Genomic DNA, 22,979 nt, shown 5'->3' on the forward strand with positions numbered 1-22,979 from the left:
AACATTATTTAAAATAGTACATTTAGAAACAGCCTGCGTACCCAACAAAAGGAGTATATGATTAAAGAGTGATCTTATAATGAAATAGTTGCAGCCATTAGAATAATGAAACTCTTGGATTGTAGCATTTTTATGAAATAAGTTCTAAAAAGCAAAACTCAAAATTGAAAATACAGTGTGTTTATAACCAGGTTAAAAAAAAAATCATGCCAGTAAAAAAGAAATGAAGATTGAGGAGATTCTAGGTGAGTTTTTCTTTTTTTCTTTTTTAATTTTTAAAATAACTAGCATATGATAGTTTTATAATTCATTTTTTTCATTCATCACTCACTCTTTTGAGCACTTAGTGTGTGTCAGGGACCGTATTAGACACTGTTTCACGGTAATGAGAGAGAGTCCCTGTTTTATGGTGTAGTGGAAGAAAGGTACAATTAACCATTAATAAATAAACCTGTTAATGCTATTCGGGACACAAGCAGGGTGCCGAGATAGTCACTAGGGGAGGCCACATATAGGGTGGTAAGAAAAGATACCTGAGGAGGTGACAAGGGAAGCAGAGGGATGGGAATGAGCCTACCATCCAGAGTCATAGAACAGATTTCAGGAAAATGGAACAGCAAATTGTTGAAGAGGTGGCTAGGGATAACTTAGATTGTTTGTATAATGGAACAACTATTAAGGCATATTTAAATTTTCTTCTCACAGCTACTATCCAGTTTTCATTTGTCACAAAGTCTGGCCATGACTCTGCATTGGGTCAGGTTCTGTAATTTAATGCCTTTCACGTGCAAATTTTGCCCTGACCATGTTATTGGAACTCTCAAGTTTGGGACTTGCGCCAGATTTCAAGCCAGGAAGGACAGCCCTTGAAAGTTGGCAGAAACACATCTCTATGCTTTCTTATCCATTTTTCTTCTGTTGTTTAAAGGTTTTCCAATAATATTTTCACCTAGTAAAATATTAACTGAGAATTGATTCTGGGACATGAGGTTATGGGCTGAGCCTGGCAGTATGTAGGAATAACAGTCAACATTTAGTGGCGTTAAGGCTCACCAAATACATCTATGCACACTATCACCAATAATATCAGTGTCTCTGCTTTGAAGACAAACTGTGTAGCCAGCAAGGGGCAGAGCCAGGTTGGAAGTGAGGTCTTACTGAATCCCACCCCAGCTCTTTCCACTCTAAGGAGAGACAGTCCAAGGCCACCTGTCTTGATTCAGTAGCAGAAAAGCCTGTGTCTGGGTTTGATAAACTCTCCCAAACAAACAGACTTTCAGCTGAGTCAGGCCCTGGAAGTGGCCGCATGGACAAGTCATCGGTGGCTGGGAAGTAAACAGGAGTGCGCTCACAGCTCGTAAATCTCCGTCACATTCCCCAGTAGGGCGGGTGGCAGGAGCCCATTGGGGTTTTCAGCCAGGAGTGACGATGCCAGGAAAACACACCAGCCATCAGAAGGAAAAGCAGAGCCTGGTCCTTAGCTGCCCTTTTCAGGAGAAGAGCTGGAGACGGAACCCCAAATCCTCGGAATCCATGACTGTGAAAGGCCCCAGTGAAATGAGCCTCAGGTCAGAGACGGGGCAGGCTGACGGTGCCCTTGGAGAGAGAGCAGGGGCAGAGCTGTCCTGTGTTGGCAGTGGGCCAGTTTCTGCTCTAGGCTGCCCCTCCTCAGTGGACCCTGGTGGTCCATGCTCCAGCCTTCCCACTCTTAGCAGCCTCACTGGTATGCACTGAGATCAGAGGGGACTGTCTTTAGATCACCCCGGACCAAGTTCAGAGGTCACAGGGCAAGGGGGAAGCTTTGACTTGGCTAATGACCTACTGGTCCCCTGAGCAGCAGCAGTGACCCGAGGCATGGAGCCTAAGGAGCCCACCAGTGGCTCAGTGCACCTCACTCAGCAGCTGTGGGCACACCCAGGGCTGGGGCAGGAATGAACTTGGCCCCCCACCCCCAATGGGGTTTGGGGAGGTGGCTACATTATCAGGCCTTTTCATCCTTCCTATGGCATAACCTGAGATGCCATGGGGGCTGAGCACACACACATCAGAAGGCCAGTGATCAGATCTTTACAAAAACCTGAGATTCCAGTGACCAGTCACAGTCATCCCTCCCAAGGGAGTTCCTACATCAGCAAGTCTGCTGTGAGCCTGCTTCCCACCTGCTGTTTTCATGGGAGAGAAGCCCAGCTCTGGCCATGACTGGCCAACTAGAGACAGAGATGCTCAAGGAAGCTTTGACTGAACATTCACAAGCATCAGAAGTTGGAAGCTTTCTTTCAGAGGCTGTAACTGAGGTCCAGAGAGGACCATGACTTGCCAAGGTCACCAGCACATGGGTGGCAGAATTGGGACTAGATGGAAGTGCCTCTCTACTGTGATGCTGATTTTCCGGAGTGAATTTCTGGGAAGCTAAAAAAACTAAGACACTCTCCTTCCCACTTTACCTGGGAGTCTTTCCTCCACTGCACCGTGGAGAGTGCTCAGCACTGAATCACACCAGTAGCAGCCTTCTTACCCAAGGATCTGTCATCTCAGTTTTATCTCCCCTTGTTAGGTCTAGACAAGCATTGGGGGTTGGAATCAGTATTCCATGGCCTAGCACTTCCTGGTCATCTTTACATCATAGGCAACAGAAATGATATTTGCAAAACTCCCTGGGGAGATATAGATCCACCCTCAAGAAGCTTAGAACCTAGATTGACATGTCACAAAATGAGACAAGTTCAGCTCCCCTTGGTGAGGTCCACATGCATACAATTGAGTAACAGAGCAGGGAGATGCAATGAGGAAATTCATTTTATATGTGAGTGGTAATCAAAGTATCATAATCTTCAAAACTGATGTATTCTAAAAGTTACGAAACTGCTAGGCTCATTATGCCATTTTCAACCATAACAAGAAAGGATTTTTGTAATGGGCATTGAAAAAAATATTCCCTGGGGGGAAATGCGGCAGGCTACTCACAGCTGAATGGACCGGCCGGGGGCTCTGGGGGCCTCCAGGACTGAGAGGGTCAGAATCTCTACACCCTTGGAGCCAGTTGTTGCCTGTTGGAGGGCTCCACCATAGTCATAGGAAATGTGGGGTAAAACAGAGTTATCAAGGTTTATTTAATGGAGGACCAGTGTGCACAGCTGATCTGTTAACGAGTATTACAGCAAATAGGGAGACATAATATGCAGCATTTCTGAACTTTATTTGACCAAAAAACCCCCCTTTGTCTCCATGCCAGCATCTCATAAGATGAGTGCTCTGTAGACCCCACTTTGGGCAACACTTTGCAGTGGATTTACCTAAGGTCATAACTTTTTTTCTCTATACCTGAACTTAACCAATAAACTTCCCTTTCTGTGACAGCAGGAATTGACTCAAAGCAGCACAGACTTGCCTGGTTTTAATCGTGGGCCATACAGGATGTAAGCCCTGGCTGGCTAAGACCCTGTCTCCATCTTCCCGCACTCAGCCACTGCTGCTGTTTGGAGCCAGCTTCTGAAACGTGATCCCGTCTTCTAAATTTACCTGGGTTTCCTGTAACCCAGCATCTCCCCTCTAAAATTCACTGCCTTTTCTCATCTCCATCATGTCCCACGACTTCTGTGGGATTTGGTATGGGGATATACCAAATAACCCAGTCAGCTGGGTGGGCAGAGAGGGTCAGAAAAGGAAAATACACTCATTTCAGCATCCTTAAAGTTCCTGATCTTTCCAGAACAGGTAGTCAAAACTGACTTTCTTACGAGAAACAGGACTTCACAAGGATCGTGGTTAAACCCAGAACCCCCTTTCAAAAGGTAGCTCCTGATTCTTCATTTATTGCCTGCTTAAGTCATTAAACTTGTTTCTATTTCAACCTGCATCCCTTCCTTCATTTATTAAGCACTTACTGTGTGCCACATGCCAGATGCAAAGATGAAAAATGGAACCCTTGTACTCCAGGGCCTTATGGTCTAGGAGAGAGTCAGACTTGCCAGCATTTAGAGCATGATGCGATAAACTTGACAGTGGAATCAGAACCATTACACACCTCTGCCTGGAGGAATCAGGGAAGGCTTCACAGAGGAGGTGACCCTTGCACTGAGACTTTGAGACTAAGTCGAATTTCATCAGTTGGATAAAATGTGAGGAGTGGGTTGGTGGAGATTTTCTAAGAAGAAGGAGCTATACATGCAAAGGCGTAGCTACTTGAGAGAGCCTAGTATTGTTAGGGAGTAGCAATTGGATCAGGAAAGCTCAAGATCAGGATGAATAATAATAATAAAAGCTCCATTTATTGTTCACTTTATGCCAGGTGCTATGTCAAATGCATTACGTATAGTATCTGACTTAATCTTCAAGGCAAATCTATGGCAGAGGGATTATTATCCCCATGGTATAAATGAGGAGACTGAGCTGAGGCAGGTTCGTTGACTTAAGGCCGTGCTGTCAGATGATGGAAGAGCCAGGATGAAATCCTAGTTTTACCCATTTTCCTGCCCAGGATACCAGACCGCCTCCTGCTTGCCCAGGCAGAGTCGTGCGAGGGGAGTGAGCTCCGTCCCCTTGAGCCAGTGCTGCCCAGTGAGAAGAACGCTCCTGTCCTCGCTTCCTCCTGCCCAGCCCCAGACCCCTTTCCTGTTCTCAGTCTCCTCTCCTTCCAGCCACGGCCTGTCCAGGACACTTGCTCTCCCTTCTGTTGGGCTCCTGGCACAGGGAGACAACTCTTTAAACTTTGGGTGGAGCAAAGAACCAGATGCCAAGTCAAATACAGTCATAGGAATCTAAGCTCATTTCTCCAGAGAGTCCTCAGAAGAACTGCCCTGTTGTCACTTCCATGGCTTGTGAGCTTTTTCAGTAGCTCTGGGTATCATCCAGCCTGTTAGTGTCAGGTCGTTCCAGAAACCATTCTGCATTCACTTGGCTCAGCTGCCCACCTCCTCACACATTTCTTAGTCTAGGGCTTTAAAACCATGGTGGAACAAAGAGAAGGGCCCCAAGAGAACCGTGGAGAACTTGGGTTGAGGCCTGGGGGCTTGATCCCCCACCCCGAGAGTTCCTGAATCACACAGAGAATGAAGGAATCTTGGCCTCTGCCCTCAACGGGGTCAGAAAACGCAGTGCAGTGTAAACTTTTCAGAACTAACTGACAAACTGCATGACCAGAGGGATCCCCTAATCTCCACACGGACAGTTGATGTTCCTGAGCACTGCACACTTGTAGATTCTAGAAAGCTTATCTTTCCAGTGTCGCTGGCGGAGCATCTTAGAAACAGTTGGCTCGCCATTTTGGAAAGAGCTGTCTTGTTGGTTTCCACCTGGAGGTTTGAAAATGGCAGCAGTCCATTGAGATGGAGTTGGAAGGATCCTTGACAAAGATCCTGAGAACCTGAGCTGTGACCCAGCAGCCCGCAGCAGTAACCACAAATCAGTGTTGTGAAAGTCATGTGAGGAGGTTGAGGGGTAGGCAGTGAGGGTCTTGGGAGACTCGGGTACCAGGTGCTTTTCTTGTCCTTTGCCCTCCCTCCATTCTTTGGCTGTCGGCTGTTTTCCCTCCAAACTCATCCAGTTGTCAGCTGTTGCTTTTGCGTCTCCGTTTGCCTTGAGTCCCTCTCAAGGTTAAGGTTTGGGAGTTTTTTTCCTGTAAAGAGCCAGATAGTAAATATTATAAGTTTGTTGGACCAGTTTGTGTCACAACTACTCAATCCTGCCATTGTGGCACGGAAGTAGCCAAGGACAATATATAAGCAAATGAATATGGCTGTGTTCCAATAAAACTTTATTCGCAACACCAGGCAGTGGGCCGGATTTGGTTCACAAGCCGTGGTTTGCTGACCCCTGCTCTAGATTTTAATTCTTTCCTTTTTGTCCTCGTCCTCTTTTTTGGAATCCCAAGAACAGGAACAAAGTGTTAAAAAGGCAAGCTGTTTGTCTGTGTTGTTGCTTTTGGACTCGCCTTCCCTCAATTTTAACATTTCAGAAAGGACACTTTGTCTTGTCTTTATAGGTGGTTATTTAAATTGAAAGCAGCTGTGAAGGCAAGAATCCTCTGAGCATTTGGTATGTCTGCTGCCATGAAATAGTAATTTTTAATACACTGTCTTTTTGTTTAGCTAGATACAAAGCTTATTGGTATATCGCAGACCAATTCAAGAAAACTTTCTGCACCTTATAGTGCCAGGCACGGTAGAGTAAATGCTTCTTGCTGGAATGAATGAACATATGGAAGCTGAAACTGCTTAGAAATGATTTTGAAAGAAATCATTTAGAGGTGATTTACATGGTAACATGGACACAGTTCCTGTACCTTTCATGATCTTGATGGTGAAACTTTCCCACAGCACCTGAGCTTCCTGGGAAAACCAGAGAACACATGGGAAGGTTTTGGGTAGAGGCAAAGGTGTGAGACTCCCCATGGGTTTGTCCTGTCATTGGAGACAGGTGACTGCCCAAAAGGCCACACTCAGAGACTCACAGCTGCAAAGACACCCATGTCGGCATCCTCCCCCACTGGCCTGTGGTCATCAGGATAAAGGAGGATTAACCACTGATGATCCAGTCTTGCAGCTCATGGTGGCCAGGCACAACCACCAGCATCCAATGAAATGCTCAGTGGAAGTGTATGAACGGATGTCTGGAAAATAGTCATGATGAAATGCTGAAGGGAAAAAATTAGAACAGAAAATCTAATAATGGCCTGATTCCCGTTGTGTTTAAAGTGATTATGTATCTCTACCCATAGAAACAATCCTAGGAAGAAATATATTAAAACCTCAACGGTGCCAATCTCTGTGAGGTAGAATTACAGGTGACTTTAACTATCTTTTTTTGGTGTCCTATAATTTTTTTTGTTTGTTTTTGGAGGTTTTTTTTGGTGAGGAAGAGTCTGTCTGAGCTAACATCTGTTGTCAATCTTCCTCTTTTTTTTTTGCTAGAGGAAGATTAACCCTGAGCTAACATCTATGCCAGTATTTCTCTATTTTGTATGTGGGAATACCTACACAGCATGGCTGATGAGTGGTGTAGGTCCATGCCCGGGATCCAAAGCCACAAACCCCTGCTGTGAAAGCGGAGTGCAGCAGAGTTAACTGCTATACCATGGGCCTGGCCCCTGGGTCCTATAATTTTTTAAAGTTTCTCTGCAATTAACATGGTACTTTCATAGTTTAAAAAGGTGTTAGTGGTGCAGTGGTCAAGTTCACACGTTCCACTTTGGCGGCCTGGGATTCACTGGTTCGGATCCCGGGTGCGGACATGGCACTGCTTGTCAATCCATGCTGTGGCAGGCATCCCACATATAAAGTAGAAGAAGATGGGCACGGATGTGAGCTCAGGGCTGATCATCTTCTTCTTCTTCAAAAAATTACTATAAAAAGTGTTGTTTTCAAAAGATAACGAATGCGTATCCCATCCTACCTTTTATCTTATTGAGAGTAAAAGAGCAGGCTCCCCTCTGACAGCCTTGCCATCTACTCTGTAGCAAGGACCTCGCTGGCCACATGGAGCTTTCCAGAGAAAAACAACCCTGCCAAGGCAAGTGCATGGAGTGCTGAGACAACAGATGTCAGCTTTATCCTCCTTGGCCAATCAGAACTGGTGTGATGTGGACCTGAGGATGAGCCTGCATGTGAGGAGTCTGTTGCTTCAGGACCCCCAGACATGGCCATTTGTTTCTCTTTGGTTCTTCTTCAAAGAAAATGTGGCAGGACTTGTCTCAGGTTGCCCTAGCCTCTCCCTCTCCTCTTCTCAGTTCGCTAAAAAAATACCGCAAAGCTAAATGAGCAGATAACATCTTGACCTTTTATGTTTTTTAAGAGCGGTTTTCTAAAGAGATTGATTTCATTGGGAAAGCATTCCAGAGAAAGGACAGTTTCTTAAACACATCTCTTTGAAAGCACAGCTCTTCTGTAGAGATGGAATTTTCTTTTGAGGTGATGGCCAGGATTCAGGAGGCCTCCTTGAAATACTATTGGCTGCGGCTTCATCATTTTACAGGGTTAGCCTCTATTCCCAGGGCCTAGGGTCTCCCTTCTTGGAGGCATAGCCCTCTTTTCTGCAGAGGTAAAGACCTTCTGCCTGGGAAGGAGTCCTGGGCACAGCTTTGCTAATGGTGACGTTGGACAAGTTACTAGGAGTCTTTCTATGTCCTTCTGCTCCTACTCAAACCTTCCCCATATCAAAGAGGATTTAGAATGACATTCACTAAGGACCTCCAGTCATTCCGTCCATCCCATCTTAATAACTGCCCCTCCCACCCACACTCTCTCTCCATGTGTCCCTCTGTTCCATCTTGGTTTCTTCAAGCTGTCATCAAGGTGGTCATCTTCTTGCTGTAGCTCCCTAGAGTAGGGAACAGCTGGCCCCTTGGTCTGAAGGATGACTGTGGAGAGTGCTGATGTCTTAGAAGTGATCACATAAGTCCCACCAAGAGTACAGATCTTGTTGCATCCTACTGTGTTTGCTTTTACTTATTTTAAAATGCAGCTTTTGAAGAACATCCTAAACATGACTAACCCTTGTCTTTGATGTTATGTTCCAGCACATTATGGGACTCTGTCCTTTCAAAATTTGAACAAACAGCCATGTAAAACTCTAGTCTTCTTGTTATAATAGACTTTCTTGGACTCTTTCATCCTGTTCTTGATTGAAGAATCTACCGTAACTTTTAGAAAGACAGTGACTTAATGAGAGAGCGAATATAAAGCGCTTATTCTAGTACTTGACCATATTAAATCCTCAGTAACTTATATAGATGATATCTGGTCCTATAAATACAAATAATGGGTTTTCCAGAATCTCCAGTGTCAACCTTCTTTTTGAGGGGGCTCTTTTTGGCCAGAAGAGGGCAGTGTTGCATGTGTGTCTCCCCCATGTAATAGTGGCAGCCCCAGCTCTATGAAATGACAGATGCTTTTGGAACACTTAACTTGATTCAGATTTTTTATCATATGTCTACTTAACTTGATTCAGATTTTTTATCATATGTCTACAATGGCCAGGGCAACAAGGCTACAAAGACCAAGATGGAGTAGGCCTTCAAGAGTTTGCAATATGACACGGGCAGTGCTGCCTGGTGCTTGGGGAGTGCTATATGAATAGCTATAGGGTGCTCTGCATACATGGGAGCAGGAAACATGATGTACAATTGGAGACCCCAAGGAAAACGTCATGGAGGTGGACCTGCAGAATGGTTATAGGATTGCCAGACAGAGCTGGAGGAGGATAGCCCTCCGGAAGTAGGAGGAGCAGAGCAGAGGCCCAGAGGTGGGAAAGAAGATGACATACTGGGAGACAACAAGAGCCAGGTTGCTTTGGTGAGCAGAAGTGTGTGAACAGAAGGATAAAAAATAAGACTGGAGTTGGAGGCCAGGTCCAATCACAGAAGTTAGGGGTTTTCAGAGATCCTGTAATAATGACTAAGATTTAGTGGACATTTACTATGTATGAGAGTGTCTTAGTCCATTCTGGCTGCCAAAACAAAATTCCACAGATGAGTGGCTTATAAACAACATAAATTTATTTCTCACAATTCTGGAGGTTGGAACTCTGGGATCAGGGTGCCAGCAGGGTCAAGTGTGGTCCCTCTTCCGGGTCTCAGACTCCTCTTCCTATCTTCACATGGCAGAAGGGGTGCGGGAGCCCTGGAGGCCTCTTTTATAAGGTCGTTAATTCCATTCATGAGGGCTCTGCCCTTAAGACCCAATTATTCCTCAAAGGCCCCACCTCCTAATAGTATCATCACCTTGAGCATTAGGATTTCAACATACAAATTTTAGAGGGACACAAACTTTCAGACCATAGCACACGGTATGGTTCTAAGCACTTTACATGTAAAACTCCTTAAATCCCTGAAACAACCGTCTGAGATGAGTTATTCTCCCAGCACACACAGGAGGAGACTGGGGGTTGCAGGTTGGGTTCTCTGGGAAGTAGACCCTGACCTAAGAGTAGTATGCAAGAAGTTGTTCTCTTTTCTTAGCAGAGTGCTCCTGGCATCAATACTGAGGAAGAGAAGGGGAGGAGAGGAAAGAGCGAGATTGGGCAGAGGGGGAAGCTGGACTGCACTGCTGTCTCCCCAAAGGCCATAGGTTACCCCATGGGGCACGCTGAGGCTAGGATGGCCCTTCAGAGATGTGCCAGGTTGGGACTTGGAACAGACTTGGCTGTCGTGTCCTTGTGTCAACCAGCCATTGAATGTGGGTGACCTGGGGAAGGAGGTGTGACAGGGGGTGAGCTGGCTCTCTTAAGTCAGGGGCAGATTCTGGAGAGAGACTCAGAGGAGGGCTGTCGGCCAGCAGCCTTCTAAGAAGCTAGGGGAACTACTCCTTCAGTCCTGAAGGGGGGTCTGGCCAGTGCAGCACAGATCCCGCCTCCCTGAGTTTAAGAAGGTTGCCAAGGTCACACTACTCAGCAGCAGAAGAGGCAGGACCAAGGCAGCTGGCTTTTCAACATTTCACTACGTTGCAGTGTGTATGGGGTGGATCAATGGATATTTCCAAGCAGTGGTAAGTTGCTGCTCAAGCCTTAATTTGGAAGCATAGCTCTTGATAGTAGCATCTAGAACACGTGGGAGAAGAGAGATATGGGAGATTAGAAAAAAATTTTTTTTTAAATAAAGGTAACACTAGCATATAGTACAGAATTCAGAAAGTATGAAAGGTAACACAATGAAAATCTCACCATTGTCCCTTCTGTTCCCTGGACATAGTCAGTTTCTTATCTATTCTTCCAGAGATAGCGTGTGCATATTTCAGCAGAGATAGATATGGAACCCATGTTTTATAGTTGGGTGTCACACGATCCGCTCTGTTCTGCACCTTGGTCTTAATATATTAACAACCTTGCTTAGATACTGTTACAATGCTATTCATGTGGCACTGCCTTGTTCTTTTAAAGATGGTGGATGTTTCCATTAGGTGGATTTACTATAATTTATTGACCTCTCATGATGGGCATTTTTAGATTGTTTCTGATCCTTTTTTCTTCCCTCAAGCTTTGAGATATAATTAGCATATAACCTTGTATAAGTTTAAGGTGTACAGCCTGTTGATATGCTACTTAGATATTACAAAGTGATTACTGCCATAGCATTAGCAAATAGCTCCATCGTGTCACATAATCATCTTTTTGGGGGTGAGAACACTTAAGATCTACTCTCTTAGCAACTTTATAGAATATAGTATTGCTAACCATAATCACCATGCTGTACATTAGATACCCAGAACTTTCCATCTTGTAACCTAAAGTTTGTACCTTTTGACCAACATCTCCCCATTTCCCCCAGCCCCTAGTAACCACCATTCGACTCTGTTTCTATGTTTAGCTTTTTTAGACTCCACATATAAGTGAGATCATACAATATTTGTCTTTCTCTGACTTTTTTCACTTAGCATAATGCCCTCAAGGTCCATCCGTGCTGTCGCAAATGGTAGAATTCTTTCTTTCTCATGGCTGAGTAACATCCCACTGTGCATATACACCACATCTTCTCTATCCATTCATCTGTTGATGGACACAGGTTGTTTCCCTTTCTCAGCTATTGTGAATAAGGCTGCCCTGAGCATGGGAATGCAAATATCTCTGTGAGATCCTGTTTTTATGTCCTTTGGATCTTTACCCAGAAATAGGAATGCTGGGTCATATGGTAGTCCTCGTTTAAATTTTTGGGGGAACCTCCGGAATGTTTTCCATAGTGGCTGGACCATTTTTCATTCCCATCACCAGTGCACAAGGGTTTCCTTTTGTCTGCAGCCTCACCAACACTTGTTATTTCTTGCCTTTTTTATTATAGACATTCTAACAGATTTGAGGTGATATCTCATTGTGGTTTTAATTTGCATTTCCCTGATGATTAGTGATGTTGAGCACCTTATCATGTACCTGCTGGCCATTTGTATGTCTTCTTCGGAAAAATGTCTATTCAGAGCCTCTGCCCATTTTTTAATTGGATTGTTTTTTTTATACTGAGTTGTACGAGTTCTTTATATACTTAGGATATTAACCCCTTATCAGTTACACGATTTGCAATTACTTTGCCCCGTTTGTTAGGTTGCCTTTTCATTTTGTTGCTGTTTTCTTTGCTGTGCAGAAGCCTTTTAGTTTGATGTAGTCCTACTTGTTGATTTTTGCTTTTGTTGGCAAATCTAAAAAATAATCACCAAGACTGAAGTCAAGAAGCCACCTATGTTTTCTTCTAGGAGTTCATGGTTTCAGGTCTTACATTCAAGTCTTTAATCCATTTTGAGTTGATTTTTGTGTATGGTATATGATATTAGTCCAGTTTCATTCTCTTACATGTGGCTATCCAGTTTTCCCAACACCATTTATTGAAAAGACTGTCCTTTTCCCCTTCTGTATTCTAGGCCACTATGACTTAAATTAATTGAACATATATGTACGGATTTATCTCTGGGCTCTCTGTTGTCTTCCACTGATCTGTGTGTCTGTTTCCATGCCAATACCATCTGTTTTAATTACTGCAGCTTTGTAATATACTTTGAAATCAGGAAGCATGACGCCTCCAGCTTTGCTCTACTTGCTCAAGATTGCCTTGGCTATTTGGGGTCTTTTGTAGTTCCATATAAATTTTAGGATTGTTTGTTCTATTTCTGTGAAAAATGCCATTAAAATTTTGATAGAGATTGCATTGAATCTGTAGATTGCTTTGGAAAATATGGACATTTAAACAACGTTCTTCTAATCCACAGGCACACAATATCTTTCATCAGTGTCTTCTGGTTTTCAGTGTACAGGTCTTTTTCACCTCCTTGGTTAAATTTTTATTTTATTTTTTTGTTTCTTAAATTTTGCCGAGGAACATTTGCCCTGAGCTAATGTCCACTGCCAGTCTTCCTCTTTTTTCTTGTTTTTATATGTGAGTTGCCACCACAGCATGGCCACTGAAAGATGAGTGGTGTACATCCATGCCTGGGGAAACAAACCTGGGCTGCCAAAGCAGAGCACATCAAGCTTAACCCCTAGGCCACCAGGGCTGGCCCTGTATTTTATTCTTCTTGATGCAATTATAAAGGGGATTGTATTTTTAATTTCTGTCTCATTGTGTTTCTTTACACTGATAAAAAAACGATTTTTGTACGTTGATTTTGTATCCTGCAACTTTACTGAATACATTTATTAGTTTTAATAGGTTTTTTTGGTGGAGTCTTTAGGGTTTTCTCTATATAAGATCATGTCATCTGCAAATACATTTTTACTTCTTCCTCTCCAATTTGAATGCCTTTTGTTTCTTTTTTTTTTTTTTTTTTTTTGCCTAATTCCTCCAGCTAGGACTTCTAATACTATCTTGAATAAAAGTGGCAAGAGTGGGCATCCTTGTCCTGTTCCTGATCTAGAGGAAAATCTCTTAGCTTTTCATGATTCAGTATGAAGTTAGCTGTGGGCTTGTCACATATGGCCTTTATTAGGTTGAGGTACATTCTGTCTATACCCATTTTATTGAGAGTTTTTATCATAAATAGACGTAGAGAAACATTTGACAAAATTCAGCATCTATTGAGATGATCATGTGATTTTTATCCTTAATTTTGTTAATGTGGTATATCACATTGATTTGAAGATGTTGAACCATCCTTGCATCACTAGAATAAATCCCACTTGATCAGGGTGTATGATCTTCTTAAGGTATTATTGAATTCTGTTTGCTAATATTTTATTGAGGTTTTTTTGCATCTGTGTTTATCAGGGATATTGGCCTATAATTTCTTTTCCTGTGGCATCCTTGTCTGGTTTTGCTATCAGGGTAATGCAGGACTTGTAAAATGAGTTTGGAAGTGTTCCCTCCTCTTCTGCTTTTTGGAAGAGTTTGAGAAGGGTTTGTATTCTTATTTAAATGTTTGATAGAGTTCACCAGTGAAGTCTTTTGGTCCTGGACTTTTGTTTGTTGGGGGTTTTTGATTACAGTTTCAATCTCCTTGCTAGTAATCAATCTATTCAGATTTTTTGTTTTTTCATGATTTAGTCTTGATAGATTGTATGTTTCTAGGAATTTATACATTTCTTCTATGTTGTCCAATTTTTTGGTGTATAATTGTTCATAGTAGCCTCTTATGATCTTTCATATTTCTGTGGTGTCACTTGTAACATCGCATCTTTCATTTCTGAATTTGTCTTCTTTCTTTTTTTTCATGGTGAGTCTAGCTAAAGGATTGTCTGTTTAGATTCTTTTCAAAAAACAAGCTCTTAGTTTCATTGATCTTTTCTATTGTCATTTTAGGCTCTATTTAATTTATTTCTGCTCTTTATTTCCTTCCTTCTACTAACTTTGGGCTTAGATTGTACTTCTTTTTCTAGTTTCTTAAGGTGTGAAGTTAGGTTATTTATATGACATATTTCTTGTTAACGTAGCATTTAACATTAAGAACTTCCTTCTTAGTACTGGTTTTGCTGCATCCCATAAGTTTGGTATGTTGTAAATTTTTATTTCTCTTAAGATTTCTTCTTTGACCCATTGGTTGTTCAGTGGCATGTTGTTTAATCACCACATGTTTGTGAATTTTCCAGTTTTCGTCCCATAATTGATTTCTAGTTTCATACCATTGTGGTTTGAAAAGATGCTTGATATAATTCCAGTCTTCTTAAATTCAATAAAACTTGTTTTGTGGCTTAACATATGATCTACTTTAGAGAATGCTCCGTGTGCACTTGGGAAGAATGTGTATTCTGTTGCTTTTGGAGGGAATGTTCTATATATGTCTGTTAAATCCATCTGGTCTAATGTGTCACTTAAGGTCGGTATTTCCTTATTGATCTTTTGTCTGGATGATCTATCCATTGATGAACGGGGGGTAATAAAATCCCTACTATTATTATATTGCTGCCTATTTCTCCCTTTAGGTGTTAACATTTGCTTTATATATTTAGGTGCTCCTATATTGGGTGCATAAATATTTACAAATGTTATATCCTTTTGTTAGATTGATCCCTTTATCATTATATAATGGCCTTCTTTGTCTCTTATTACAGTCTTTGTTGTAAAGTTTATTTTGTCTGATATAAGTATAGCCACCCCAGCTTTCTTTTGGTTTCTATTTGCATGGAATGTCTTTTTCCATCCCTTTACTTTCAGTCTGTGTGTGTCCTTAAAGCTGAAGTGAGTTTGTTATTGGCAGCATGTAGTTGGGTCTTGTTTTTCGTTGTTGTTGTTCATCCAGTCACTCTGTCTTTTGACTGGAGAATTTAGTCCATTTACATTTAAAGTAATCATTGATAGGTATGAACTTATTGCCATTTTGTTTATTGTTTTCCGCTTTTTTGTAATTCCTTCATTCCTTTCTTCTTTTGCTCTCTTCCTTTGTGATTTGATGATTTTCTGTAGTGGTAGGCTTAGATTCCTTTCTGTTTATCTTTTTTGTACAATAGGTTTTTCCTTTGTGGTTACCAAGAAGCTTACATAAAACAACTTCTATTTATAAGTCTATTTTAAGTTGTTACAACTTATTTTCAAATTCATTCTAAAACTCTATATTTTTACTCCCCCTCCCCACATTTAATGTTTTTGATGTCACAATTTTTATCTTTTTTCTTGTGTATCCATTAACAAATTATTGTAGTTATAGTTATTTTTACTTCTTTTATCTTTTAACCTTCATACTGGCTTTATGAGTGATTAAGCCACCACAGTTACAACATTAGATTATTCTGAATTTTGCTATATATTTGCTTTTACCAGTGAGATTTACACTTTCATATGTTTTCCTATTTACTAATTAGTGCCCTTTTGTTTCAGCTTGAAGAACTCCCTGTAACATTTCCTATAAGGCCAGTTTAGTAGTGATGAACTCCTTTAGCTTTTGTTTTTCTGTAAAACTCTTTATCTCTCCTCCAATTCTGAAGGACAGTTCTTCCAGGTAGAGCATTCTTGGTCGACAGGGGGTTTTACCACCCCCCCCCCACCATATTTTGAATATATCATGCCATTACCTTCTGGCCTGCTATGTTTATGCTAAAAAAATCTACTGATAGTCTTATGGGGGTTCCCTTGTAAATACAAATTGATTTTCTCTTGCTGCTTTTAAGATTTTTTTTTCTTGTCTTTAACTTTTGACACTTTAATTATAATATGTCTTGGTGTGCATCTCTGGGTTCAGTTTATCTGGAACTCTCTAGGCTTCCTGGAAATGGATGTCTGTTTCTTTCCCTAGGTTAGGGAAGTTTGCAGCTATTATTTCTTCAAATAAGTTTTATGCCCTTTCTCTCTCTTCCTTCTCTGGGACCCCTATAGTGAATGTTGGTTTACCTGGTGTCCCATAAGTTCTTTAAGCTATCTTCACTCTTTTTCATTCTGTTTTCTTTTTGTTCCTCCAATTGGGTGAGTTCCACTGCCCTGTGTTCAAGTTCACTGATACTTTCCTGTGCTTCATCTAATCTGCTGTTGAACCCCTGTATTGTATTTTTCAGTGCAGTTACTGTATTCTTCAGCTCTGTGACTTCTATTTGGTACTTTCTATATTTTCTATCTCTTTGTTGAAATTCTCACTTGTTTGTGCATTATTCTCCCAAGCTCACTGAGCATCTCTATCACCATTATTTTGAACTTTTTTTTATCAGATAAGTCACTTATCTCTGTTTCATTAAGGTCTTTTCCTGAGTTTTTATCTTGCTTTTTTGTTTGGAAAGTATTCATTTGTTTCTTCATTTTCCTTGCCTCTCTGTGTTAGTTTCTACATAAAACAGCCACTTTTCCCTGTCTTGAAGGACTGGCCTCTTGTAGGAAATGAACCTTGTCATTCTGCCTTGCCCTAGCTCTTCGTTGTATCTCAAAACTTTGTGATTGTCTGTGCAGCTTACTTTAATCTTAGTGGCTCCCAGTAGTTGAGGGTGTGCCAAGAGCTGTCAGTGACCCGAGGGGGATGATCTCAGTCAACACCTAGGTTCAGGCTGATTGGAAACCAAACCCTCAAGCAGCAGCTTTTAAAGTATGCAGATATTCCTCTTTCAGGGGAAAACTGGGAGTTAGTCATTTGTCTGCTCCGTCTGCACTGAGCCCTGGGGTAATAACCACTTAGGAAGTGTTTCTTTGAGGATATAAGGGTGATCTGGCTGTGATATCTCTCACCCCATTGATTGCCAGGCTTGGTTTGGCTGGCTAGGCAGGTGTCCCCTTCCTCCCTCACCACCCCATGTTTTTCATTCCTGAATCTGTTTGCTCAGTTGAAGAGGATGACCTTCTCCAATGGAGGAGGATTTTTCTTTGGTATATGAGTAGCTTCTCCCCTGCTAGAACCTCCAAACAAGCTCTCAAGAACTGTTTCTTTGCTTGTATTCACCCCATTGAACCCATGAACACAGTTGCACTGGCCACTGGAGCTTGGCTATCAAGGGATGTGTCCTCTGTTCGGCAACCACAAAAGCTGGGGCACCAGACATATACACAAGCTCCTTTCTTGGAGACACTGGCAACCCACAGTAGGGCAGAGGGAGAACATGAAGATGGTACCCATCAGCCTCCTCAGTCTTTGGAGAGGGTTGCAGTTGGCTCCTAGATGTGTGCTTAATTAGAAGGCTGCCCCTCAGGCTGCAGGCAACTATGAAGATAAGCTAATAGGGCCTCTTCAAAGAAAGACTGGGTGCTTTTCAGTCAGCTGCCCCTGTGCTGGGCCTTGGGGTGGGTAAGTGCATGCATGTAAGCCCTTTAAGAACTATTTCTCAGTTCACTATAGCCATGTGGGTCTGTGGACACAAACCCCATAGGCTTTCTTTGGGGACTCGCTTCTCAGGTGCAGATCTTAAAAGTTGGGGTACCCAATGTGGGGTCCAAATCCTTCACTGCTCAGGCAGAAGCTCAGCATTGTGAGTTCCCTGCTTCTCCTGGGTTGCGACACCCAGGGCTTTATGGTGAGACTGTGTCTCAGCCTCTCTTTCAATGTGGGGTTTTTCTCATTTGCCCAGCATGTAGAAGTCACTTACCTAGTTTTGGGTTTCTTTCAGAGGAGACTGTTCTGTATGTGGGAGGGAGTGAGTCCAGGATCCTCTTATGTCACCATCTTGAACTAGAACACTGTCTCTTATCTTTTTGATGATAGCCAACCTAACAGGTGTGAGGTAGTATTTCATTGTGACTTTGATTGCATTTCCTTAAGAATTAGTCGTGTTGTGTATCTTTTCATATACCTGTTTCCATTTGTGTATCTTTGTTGGAGAAATACCTGCTGAGGTTCTTTGCCTGAGAGAGGCTGGAGCTGGCTCACAACCCACTGCAGCATCCACAGCTGGGACTGAGGTCTGTCTCCCCATTACCTGACATATGGGTGGTGACACTCCTCCTGCATCCCCAGACGTAAGGTTGCTGGATCCCACAGCTCTCCCAAAGACAGTTGTTCATGGATAGGTGCCAAATTTTGGTGGTTTTGGGGGGGGGGACAAAAACGAAGGACATTTTATGCTGCCACAATACTAACATCACTCCTCAGTCTTCTTGTATCTATAACAAATACTATCATGTTTGTGCATGTGGCAGTTGGCACACATAGCAGTATTTCCATGAGATAAAGCCCCAGAATGACTAGATCAAAATGTAGATGCAGTTGCAGTTGCATAGGGGTCACCAAATTGCTCTTTATGGAAGTTTACACTCTACCCACAGTGTGAGGGTGCCTGCTTCCCCACATCCTGACTCGGATTTTACCAATCTGTGAAAAATAGCAATTCATTTGGGCTCTAATTTGCATTTTTCTTTTTTTTTTTTTTTTTTGAGAAAGATTAGCCCTGAGCTAACTACTGCCAGTCCTCCTCTTTTTGCTCAGGAAGCCTGGCCCTGAGCTAACATCCGTGCCCATCTTCCTCCACTTTATATGTGGGATGTCTGCCACAGCATGGGGTGCCAAGCAGTGCCCTGTCCACACCCGGGATCCGAACCAGCGAACCCTGGGCTGCCGAGAAGCAGAACGTGCGAACTTAACCACTGTGCCACCAGGCCAGCCCCAGCATTTATCTTATTATGAGTGGGGCTGAGCTTCTTTTTGTATGTTTGAGAAATGTATATTTCCTTTCCTGTGAACTATCCATATTCTTTGTATATTTTTATTTTCAGGTTTTGGTGTTTTTCTGATTCACTGGACTCTTTCCCTTTTGATATGAGTGACGCATATTCAGCATATCTTAAAACAAAATCATCCAAGGAACCCAACTATAGAAGCAAAAGAGGGGTTCTGTTTTGTATTTGAGGTCAAGGTGGGATTCACAGGGTGAACGGAGGAAGCCGTCATGAGGGATGTCCTCGCCCTGGGGTCAGGGCTGTTGGTGATATCAGGGTCTTGGTTGCCGGGCGCTTGGCAGCACCCAGGGATGTTTACCTGGGGAGGTTTTCTGAAACTCACCTGCCTGTCCCTCCCTGGCGTTTATTTCCCCAGCTCATGTGTTCCTCGGTGCAGAAAGCCCTGTTTGAGGAGGAGGACCACGTCAAGAAACTGCAGCAGAAGGTGGCCACACTGGAGAAGCGGAACCGGCAGCTCCGGGACCGGGTGAAGAAGGTGAAGAGGTCTCTACGGCAGGCACGGAAGAACAGCCGCCACCTGGAGCTGGTGAACCAGAAGCTCAGCGAGAAGCTGGCAGCTGCAGCAGGAGCCATCCCGCACATCAACGCCCTGGGGCGGGAGCCTGCACGCAGCTCCTACCTGCGGGGGTAGTGGGACTGCACGTGGCCTGGGCCAGCCCTGCTGGGGCACATTGCCTCTCGCCATGGAATGGAGCGATGGTGGTTTTGTATGTACACATATTTCAAATCTTGTAGAAGATATTTTTATTCATTTTGTAGCATCTAGTTGGTTTAAAAGGCAAGCCTTGCTTTCCCCTCAGTTGCTGGCCTGGTCCCAGACACAGTGCTCCGAAGTCCAGTGGCAGCAGGATCCCGGAGTGCTGTGTGCTTTCCTGGGGCCTGGCCTCGGCTTCCAGGAGCAGCCTGCAAAGTGCACTTATTGGGGAAAGAGCATTTTAGAATCTCTAGATGCATGAGACTTCGAGGGGCTTGGCCTTTATTTCAGAAGAGAGGCAGTGTGGTCTCAGCTCTGAGCTCCAGGACAGCTACTAGTTTTGAGGAGTGATCAGAATCAAGTCGTGGAACCTTCTGGTGTCTCATTTTCCAGAGCTCTGGAAGGAGAATGGTGGCTTCGCAAAGCACCCAAGGATGCCTGTAAATAAACATGCGCGGGGCGTCCCTGCTCCAGCCAGCATTTCCTCACAGCTGAGGCTTATTAAGGCCTAATGAGCTCATCACGGGTAAGGGAATTGAGTTGGGAGTGGGGCGGCAGGAATTAAACAAGATGAATTACACCTGATTTCCAACATCAGCTACCCAGAGCTGAAGATGATCCCTATGGGTCGCTCTAGTCAAGTGCAGAATTGCCTGTATGGACCCGTCATGTTTCATCAAACCATACTCCTAAGCCGGAAGGGCCTGAGCAGTAGTGCAGCCGCTGCTTAAGTTCTAACTCGTTTACTCAGTAATTGCTTCCAACTCCTCCAGATTCGAGGCGAGCCGACCCGATATTCTGTGAACTTCTGTTCTGCAGAGATGCCTCCTGCCCAGCCAGGCTCTCAAAGGGCTTCTTCCAGGCATTCCAATCTCTGCTGCTTTGTGCAAACGCTTTCCACCCACCAGAACTGTCTGTCCCCTGGGAGTAATGTTTGCATATCAGTCCACTTGTTGTTGTGTCAGTTCCTGGACGTGATCAAAGCACTTCACCCTCTTTAGAAAAACTTTTAAAGAGAGAACTACACATAAAAAGTATTCTCCATACCTATCACTTGGGCACAGTCAATTACTCCCTGTGTAATTAAGAAGTCAGCTGAGGGGCTGCCTCTTGGTTATCTTTTGATGATGCAGTTCCAAACCCCCAAGTTTCCCTTCATTGCTGTTTCAGATAGAAGCTGCAGATCAGGAGATTGGCCACCCAGAGATGGCCCAGACCCTGCGGGCCCTGATTGTGCTGTGTTCTCTGTTGGAAATGGCAGTTACACTGTCAGATTTCCGTTCCACTGCCTTTAGGAAAACCCCGTCCTTCTTGCTCTGGCAGCCAGTCTGGGGCAGGAGCCTGTTTCACATGAGTCTTGGTGGCAGGCTTCTGCCTGAGAGGAGGCATCTATGCCCTGGACTAGATAGCATGGGAACTTTTGCTCAAGGGTACTTCATGTCCAAGCTTCTGCCACTGCTTTACTAGTGTGGTGCATTAGAAGGCGCATCTTCTAGTCTCTTCTTCCTGGGGATATTTCCTTAGAGCAGTTTTGCTCCCACTCAAGGGAATGGCAAGCCTCAGGTGACTTACAGCCAGGGTTTGGAGAGCTGTGGGAGCTGGATCACTACAGATGCATTATGTTCTGCCTTTGCAATAAACGAGCAATATTTCAGCCACAACAGGAAAGCAGTGTGTGTTTCTTTTGGGTCAGGGAGACTTCAGGGTTTCTAGCTTTGGCGTGGAAAGTCTGTTTAGATCCTCTGGGGGAAGCATCTGTGAGCAACACCATTTAGGAGACTGAGCCCAAGCCTCCTCTGTTGTCCCCACTGGGATGTCACCTCCAGGGTTCCCGTCTCTCAGCACACCTTCGGAAAACCAGTGCTCTCCTGGCCTGCTCCTCACAGGGACAAGCAGCTTCATTAATACATTCATATCTGTTGCCAAAGGAAACTCCCCAGGCCCTGGTGTCTGCTGCATTGTCATCTGACCATAGCCCTTGCCACCTGTGTATTGTGCTAGGAGGAATTCTTTATGAAAGAAAATTCCAAGAATTACTCAGAACTTGACATCCGTTAGCCAACCTGCTGTAGCATCATCTCTGAGATACAGGCCATTGCTTCAGCTTTGTACTTCGAGGAGGCCAAATGACTTTTCTCAAGTTACATTGTAAGCAAGAGGCAGGTAGAATCTAGAATCTTTAAACTACAGTCCCCGGGAGTCACTAGCTGCAGCATGTGGGCCACAGCTAGTGCGGGGTGAGGTTTCTCGGGCCTCCACAGTGTGTTTGAATGTGAACACCTTTGCTGGACTCCAGCTCAGGCCACTGTCTCTACTGCTGTTGCTCCCTTTTTTTTTTTTTTTTTTAACACCAGGCCGTGTCATACATTTATGGTGCCTGCCTGGCAGCAGAAGTTAACAAGGATTCTTGCTTCTGTGGTGTGAAGCCACGTCTTCCTTTTGGGAGAGAGAACACAAACTCAGATCACAATGATTTTGAATCAGTCCGTAGTCTACAATGGTTTAAGAAAAAAATCAAGCACCCGGCATGTATTAGGCTCTTTCACACATATTATCACATTTAATATTCCTAATAACTTTATAAAATAGTGATCCTGCTCCCCATTCTTCAAGAGGAATATGGGGCTTCAAGAGAGTAAGTAGGGGCCGGCCCCATGGCTGAGTGGTTAAGTTCACATGCTCTGCTTCGGCGGCCTGGGGTTCACCCGTTTGGATCCCGGGTGCAGACCTACACACCTCTCATCAAGCCATGCAGTGGCAGCATCCCACATGGAGGAACTAGAATGATTTGCAACTAGGATATTCAACTACTGGGGCTTTGAGGAGGAAAAAAAAAAAGGAAGATTGGCAACAGATGTTAGCTCAGGGCCAATCTTCCTCACCAAAAAGTATACTTAAAAAAAAACAAACTGCCCAATAAGCTCAACTAGTACAAGTGGCCAGTCAAAGATTCAACTCCATCCTCTCTCTTTGTTCATCTGTAAAATGGGGATAAAAGTCACTTCTACCTCAAAGGTTGTTTAGAGGATTGAATAAAATTATTCGTATAAATGCTTAGTGTGGTGCCTGACACTCTGTGAGCATTCAATAGATCTTACAAGAATGATTTTTGTTACTAATATTCACCAGAAAGGCCCTTTGTCAGAAATAAGAGTATTTCGCAGGATTCCGTAAATTTTCTTGTCAATCTTTAGCCTCCTTCCCGTCACCCTACAACATCCCTAGCTCTCTCTAATTCTCCTTATTTCTGAGCCACTTCCTTTTCTTTAACAGTGAGCTGTTAGTTGTTCCTCCAAATTT

At 43.5% G+C, this 22,979-nt stretch overlaps 1 protein-coding gene across 1 annotated transcript in view; it reads left to right on the forward strand.

Moving 5' to 3' along the window:
- Positions 1-21,340, forward strand: part of CCDC3 (coiled-coil domain containing 3) — an 82,696-nt gene extending 61,356 nt beyond the window's left edge. The window contains exon 3 of the mRNA XM_046679738.1: positions 19,341-21,340. Coding sequence (XP_046535694.1) covers positions 19,341-19,616 — 276 coding nt within the window. The 3' untranslated portion in view covers positions 19,617-21,340. The remainder of the gene's footprint in view (positions 1-19,340) is intronic.
- Positions 21,341-22,979: the final 1,639 nt, after the last annotated feature.

The sequence above is a fragment of the Equus quagga genome, chromosome 12 (assembly GCF_021613505.1).
Source record: "Equus quagga isolate Etosha38 chromosome 12, UCLA_HA_Equagga_1.0, whole genome shotgun sequence".
Taxonomy (NCBI): Eukaryota; Metazoa; Chordata; class Mammalia; order Perissodactyla; family Equidae; genus Equus; species Equus quagga.